Raw genomic sequence first — 7500 nt, 5'->3', positions numbered from 1 at the left:
GCTAGACCAGTCAGATGTGAGAAAAGTGACATACAGGGGTTGGACACTGAAACAGCTTAGTGTTGGAGGACTCAAGGCTAAACTTGACCATCGGTAACAGCAGAGTGCGAAGATTTAACTAGCAGAGCAATGGCACAGTTTTGCTTATACATTTGCAATGGACACAAGGGCAGATTGTTGGTGCGTGTCTCTCCGGTGCATCTGTGACCAGGGGTCCGTTCTTCGTACCTCGCTTAAATTATCTAAGATTATCTGGCAGATCCTGGATCTTTTAATCTTGATAACTGATCTCTCGCTAAATTGGTTCTTCAAACAAGTTCGCGAATCAGATTAGAATGTCTGGATGAACTGATCTGAGATCGCTGCGTGTGTTGTGAAGGACAGATTTATCGATCCTCGAAATCATGATCAGCAATGCAACGATTGGCTGACGGCACAGCAGCGTAATGACATCATCTGATTAATATTCAATTATCCATGTGAGCAAAATTACATCAAATTAGCAGTAAACGGCTTGTTAAATATGACACGCAGTAACTTCACATTTGTTGTGAGCTGCAGGCTTTACACTTTCATTTGTCAAGACAAGAGTATTCATCATGTATTTCAGTGCAAATCAATGTATTTAGTTCTAAATTTAGAAAAGATTTTCTTCATTATAGTACAGTTTTTTAATCGGTGTAAAGAATAACTGGTTGTTTCCAAAAGCATTTTGATATTGGTAAAGGCGTCTGCAACTTTTGTGAAGCATCAAATCACCGGGATATTAACTGTCAAAACATGTTTATGACTGCATAAATGTATTATTGTTTTTAAAAAAGTCACATATTCTGCATTTCTATTATACACAATTTGTACTAAAGCGATCTAAAAAGTTCATTTCAATAAGTTTTCTCTTTACACCACCAGGTGGCAGTCTTTGTACTTTCATTTCGAGGGTGCAGATTGCATAAGTTTTATTAATATGTAAAACTTTATTTATTTTATTAATGACTATAACTTTAAATATATAGTTAAAAACTACTTTTTTCCCAAGTGTATATAACTTTTACTGTAAGAAAATATCAGAATTCAGAACATACTTTCTGTATTATCTTTGCTTGAACTGAGCTGATCTAATCCTGTTTATATGAATTGAACCTGCTCCCGATCAGGTTTGACCTAGCAGATCTGTTGCCATGACAACAACTCTCAGATCAGCTTTGAAGAACGAAACGATCCTGGATCATGTCAAATCGTCAATATCCAAATCCAGCTAACTGAGTAATCCACGTACGAAGAACGGACCCTAGGACAGCAAGTCTTTGTGATGATCAAGAGGTGCAGTATCCAGAGTAATGTCAGCAAACCACCAAGAAGAAGAACCACATCCAACAGGAGTAACCGTGGACGCAGGAGGAAGCTGTCTGAAAGTGATGTCCGGCTGCGAACCTGGATTGTATCCAAAACACATGAAACCACAGCTGTCCAACACACAGCAGAATTAAATGTGTCGACTCTCCTGTTTCCAGCAGAACTGTTGGTCTGGACCTCCACAGGGTCAGTATACATGACCGGCTGCTGTAGCCAGGGCCGGCGCGTCCATAGAGGCGACCTATCATCACCACCCACGTCCTCCGTTTTATCCGTCTTTAATTTCATCTGCACTTTAATAACTGGTCACTTTCGTTTTCACTTTCGGGTTGAGGGTGGTGTGATCAACCTTAGCCTAGAGCAGCGGTTCTGCTTGCTCCAGCCCTGGCTATAGCCAAACCTCTGCTCCTTCTGCCAATGACAAACAACGGATTCAAAGGTGCCAGCAGTGAAATTGTGGGCTGTGGACGATGTGAAACATGTATTGCTCTCTGATGAGTCCACCTTTTCACTCATCCGGGAGAGTTACGGTGTGGAGAAGCCCCAAAGAAGCATCCCACCCACACTGCTGATGCCCAGAGTGAAACATGGGGGTCGATCAGTGATGGTTTGGATGTCATGGCATTTACAAGCCCCAATACTTGTGCTACCTGGGCGCTGAGTCACTGTCAAGCACTACCCAACCATTCTGGAGGACCATATGACCCAATGGGTCAAACATTGTATCCTGGCGTGTGTCAGGATGATAATGCACCAATACACACAGCAGGACTGGTGACAGAGTGGTTTGATGAAGATGAAAGTGAAGTTGAACATCTCCCAAGGCCTACACAGTACCCAGTTCCTAACATTATTGAGCACTTTAGAATGTTTTGGAGGAGTGAGTCAGGAAAGGTTTTTCCACCAACAGCATCATGTAGTGATCTGAACACTATTCTGACAGACGAATGGCTCAAAATCCCTCTGTGTGCTGTGCAGGACTCCTGTCTGTCATTCCCAAGACCAACTGATGCTGTATTGAGGAGGAACTACACCATACTAATGAATTATTGTGCTCTAAAGCCAGGCCTTTCTTTCCGTTTCATTGTCCAACCCCTGTATATATTTGGTGTATTTGCTTGTGACTCTGAAATGTTTGAAATGTCTAAGACGTTTCATTTAAATATTTAGAAACTGAAAAGTGCACCATCAAATGTGGTCGGCGTGATATTGACCTTATTCTAAAATGCGGAAGTGCGCCTGTTTTCGCGATTGTCTTGCAGAAAATGGTCAAACTACTTGCTCTACAAACACATGTTTGCATGACTATACAGGCCAAGTAGAATAATATAATAAGAAAATATCAAATTGCAACATCAAGCAGCGTAACGAGCAGTTTTTAACGTCAACTAATGAATGGAAGTGAATGAGACCGGAAGTCGCGAGACAAAAAGATTCAAATGGCAGCGCCCGCTCGTCGGCGGAGAATAAGGTCAATAGTGTGGAAGCGATTCTGACATCCCAAGTTCGAATTCCAGCTTGTGAACATTTCCCAATCCTGCCCCCCTCCCTCTCTCTCTCTCTCTCTCTCTCTCTCTCTCTCCAAAGCACTTCAAATATGAAACATTAAAACCATTGAAAAATTAATAGTAATACAGATAAGATATAATGACACACACACACACAAAAATACATTTGATAAATATAATAATAATAAAAAGTTTTAATTATTTAAATAAGATACATGAGTTTACATTAACCATTTCTTATGGTGTGTAGGGTGTATACATATTTTGCAGTTAGTCTTTTTTAGTTTTTCTGAGTCATTTAAATAAAAAAATGAATTGATCAATGTTTCAAATTGGGGGGAAAATATTTCTCTAGTCGTGGTGTATTTGGGGCAAAACAGAAGGAAGTGTGTCTCATCCTCTATTTGGTTTGTGTCACACTGTTTACATATTCTCTTTTCCTTAGGAGTCCAGGATTTTTTATGTCTGCTTTTTTCTATTTCTAGGTCATGATCACAGAGGCGATATTTAGAAAGAATGTGCTTTTCTTTTAATTGTTTTAATGATAAATAATTTGCCAACTGTGTGGTTGGCAACTCTCTCTCTCTCTTTCTCTCCCTCTCTCTCTCTCCCCCTCACTTCACTTCCTGTCAACCTACTGTCCTGTCAAGTAAAGGAAAAAAATCATACAAAACATAAATCAAGTAATCAAACATAAATCAAGTAAGCAATGTGAAGTGTTGTACTCGGTGCCTAAATGATGCATTAATATAATTGTAAAATCAGGTTGATGAGCTGAAATGGGATTAATGTAAATTATCCTCATGCTTCTTTTTTTTTTAATGTCTCACAGAAAATATCCCTGAAAAATGGACACCAGAGGTGAAGCATTTCTGTCCCAATGTTCCCATCATCCTCGTGGGTAACAAAAAGGATCTCCGGAATGATGAGCACACACGAAGGGAACTTGCCAAAATGAAACAGGCAGGGATTTTGCTTCTTTTTTTAAATTTGTTTTTACATTCATTCATTTTTTTTCGGCTTAGTTCCTTTTTATTTTTGCATTTACTACATCCTTTTCATTCCAAACCTGATGAATTGTGTCTTCTGTTAGAAACACCAGACAGAACGATAATCTTAGACAGTGTTTAAGCTTCTTTTCTATGCCACAAAATTAAAAAATAAACTCCATAAAATATAAACCATAACTACCTGCATCGTGTGGTTAAGAAATAACTAATTAGAATTTTTTTGCATGGGGCAAATAAACATTTCAGAAATAATCCTTAGTGTTCAGCCTTGTATAAGTCTGTAAATGTCTTCAAATCTGAAAGCTGCAGACACCCTGCATCAAACTACACTTTTGTTTGTTGTTAATGAACGCCCTCTAGTGACAGAAATTACTTACTATGACTTTATTATAATGTGCACTGACTTGATATTGACTAGTGTTTTGGCCATGCTTGTGGTAATAGCCTTGTAATATTTCACACACACACACACACACACACACACACACACACACACACACACACACACACACACATATAGAAGGCAGAATCTAAGCAATTTTTACACTGGAGCTGATGATCAAGAGTACAAATTACACATTTCACCTCTTCCCAACGGGGAAAACCAGCAACAATCAAGAATGCATGATTATATGCTGTCACGGCTTTACAATAAAAAAAGTGCTAATAATGGAAGTCAATGTGGCCAAAACAGCCCCAAACATAACCAAAGAGGCAAACATTTGAGTGTATTGTTGAGTTTATAAAAAAAATCAAAGCAATTTCTTAAAATATGCACCAAAATAAGATTTGTTGCCAAAAAATCATCCAATTTGCTGAAACAGAGAAAGTTGTGGCCAAATTAAGACTCAAAATCAGCTCAGAGTGGATTAAAACCTCCCCAACAGCACACGAGGATTAATATAATGTGCATTAATTTGATATTGACTAGTGTTTTGGCCATGCTTGTGGTAAGACCCTTGTAATTTTTTACACACACGCATATAGAAAGTAGAAACTATGCTTATTTTTGCACTAAAGCTGATGATCAACAGTAGAAATTACATGTTTGACCTTTGAAAACTAGCAACAATCAAGATTATATGCATGGTTATATGCTGTCATGGCATTACAATCAATAAATGTGTTTATAATGGAAGTGAATGGGGCATAAACAGCCCCCAACATAACCAAAGAGGCGTGCATTTCAGTGTGTTGTTGAGGTTATGAAAAAATTTAAAGCATTTTCCCAAAATAGGTGTTAAAATAAGAATTGTCGTCAAATATAATTTAATTTTCTGAAACACAGAGAAAGTTGTGGGTAAATTAAGACTCAAAATCAGCTCAGAGTGGATGAAAACAGCCCAACAGCACACAAGGGTTAATATAATGTGCATTAATTTGATTTTGACTAGTCTTTTGGCCATGCTTGTGGTAATAGAATTGTAATATTTCACACACACGCATATAGAAGACAGAAACTAAGCTTATTTTTGCACTGCAGCTGATGATCAACAGTATACATTACACATCTGACCTCTTCCCGACAGGGAAAACCAGCAACAATTAAAAATGCATGGTTATATGCTGTCATGGCTTTACAATAAAAAAAGGCATTATAAAGGTCAATAAGTCAATGTAATTATATAAGTCAATGGGGTCAAAACAGCCCCAAACATAATGAAAGGCGTACATTTGTGTGTATTGTTCAATTAAAAAAAAATAAAAAATCCAAGAATTTTCCCAAAATATGTGTTATAATAAGATTTGTCGCCAAGAATCATCACATTTGCTGAAACAGAGAAAGTTGTGACCAAATTAAGACTCCAAATCAGCTCAGCGTGGAAGAAAATGACCCAACAGCACAACAGAGTTCATTTAATGTGCATTAATTTGATATTGACTTGCACTGGAGCTGATGATCAACAGTAAAAATTACGCATTTGAACCCGCAACAATCAAGGATGCATGATTATACATATACTTACCCGTCAAAAAATATAATTATAATGGAAGTCAATAGGGCAAAAACAGCCCTGAACAGAACAAAAGTGTAGTCAATTTGCCCAGAGTGTATTGAGTTTTTAAAAAGTTCCAAAACAATGTGTTAAAATAAGATTTGCCTGTGAAAATCATCCCATTTGCTGAAACACAGAGAACACTGAGGCCAAATTAAGACACAAAATCTGGATGAAAACCTTCCCAACAGCACACAAGGGTTAATATATGTAATGTATGATGTGCAGTGGTTTGATATCGACTAGTTATGCTTGTAATTATAGCCTTGTAATATTTTTCCATGCAGGAGCCGGTGAAGCCAGAGGAAGGGCGAGACATGGCCAACCGAATCAATGCCTTTGGTTATCTAGAGTGTTCGGCCAAAACAAAAGATGGCGTGAGAGAAGTCTTTGAAATGGCCACCAGGGCGGCGCTGCAAGCCAGAAAACGTGGTAAAAAGAGCGGCTGCCTGCTGTTATAAGGAGATTGAAGATGTCAGTCAACAGCCCAGGAGACTTGGACGGGACGAGCCAAGCATTTGTGTCCCAGTACAGTCACGATATAGAGCGACACGCCAGAAAAAACGCCAGAGGCCAATGGAAAAAACAAAAGACTTCGTCGGGAACGAGATGACGACATCTTTCGTCATCACAAACACGTTTGGGGTAAAGAGTTTTCTGGTCACGTAAAGCAAAAATAAATTGATCATTGAATTTCTAAATGGACTTTATAGATAGGAAATGTGATGTTTATCATCCTCGCCCGCCACTTTTTTATTATAATTATTAATATTTTCATTTTTAAACCCCAAACTGAAAGGTTCTCTGAGCGTCTCTTCCTGCAGCGACTGTTTTCGTGTCTTGGACAGATGGTGTGTATGTTTGTATATGTAAGAATATGAATGTTTGTGTCATGAGCGTGTGTGTGTGTGTGTGTGTTTTCATTGTAAATGCGTGTAGTATCTGCCCGGCTCTGCTAAAGCACACACTGATCTCTGAAGGGGGCTGTATTGTGTTTAACCTCCCGCTTCAGGCTTTTCTTCTTCTTCTTCTTTCTTTTTTATAGCTGATGTCTCAAAGGATTCTGGGCTGTACATTAGGGATCTAAACCATTTAGCGATACTGATTTATTTAAAGCATACAGTCTGTTTTTTTAATCATTTGCATTTAGAAATAAAATTGAAAGAAAATCTGATTTGAAGTGTGCGTGCTGATGTTGTGTTTGTCTCGTGATGGCTTTACTGATCAATTATTCATCTGTTGTGTTTTATAAATGAGTACTACATACTCGCTACATGTAGATTATATGTACTCTGTACTGAGTAAGACACTGGTGTACAACCTGAGATGGTAAACTGGGTCACCCTACTACACACACACACCCTAGTGCTTATGCAAGTATGCGTCAAATGCACCATTTCAGACAGGACCTGAATACGAGCAGCAATAGTTTCAGTTGTTTTTACACACACACGCAAGATATACTCCTAAAACCGCTTGTTAACTTTGATTTGTTAATCCGACAATAGCATGACAGTAAGTGAATGCAGTAAAGGATTAGGTCACTTATAGAATAAAAATGTCCTGTTATTCTGATCACCCACTTGTCATTTAGTTTTAATATATGAAGTATTTTTAGGAAAACATGTCTTG

The 7500-nt window shown here is 38.2% G+C and overlaps 1 protein-coding gene across 1 annotated transcript in view; it reads left to right on the top strand.

The window, feature by feature from the left end:
• rhoac (ras homolog gene family, member Ac) overlaps positions 1 to 7042 on the top strand; it is a 10259-nt gene extending 3217 nt beyond the window's left edge. The window contains 2 exon segments of the mRNA NM_213350.1: positions 3694 to 3824; positions 6156 to 7042. Of these exon segments, the coding sequence (NP_998515.1) occupies positions 3694 to 3824; positions 6156 to 6329 (305 nt within the window). The 3' untranslated portion in view covers positions 6330 to 7042.
• The last annotated feature ends 458 nt before the right edge of the window (positions 7043 to 7500 follow it).

The sequence above is a fragment of the Danio rerio genome, chromosome 23 (assembly GCF_052040795.2).
Source record: "Danio rerio strain M-AB ecotype USA chromosome 23, GRCz13ab, whole genome shotgun sequence".
NCBI classification, from domain to species: domain Eukaryota; kingdom Metazoa; phylum Chordata; class Actinopteri; order Cypriniformes; family Danionidae; genus Danio; species Danio rerio.
Note: the sequence above shows the minus strand (reverse complement) of the source record. Positions and strands in the feature narration are given on the sequence as shown.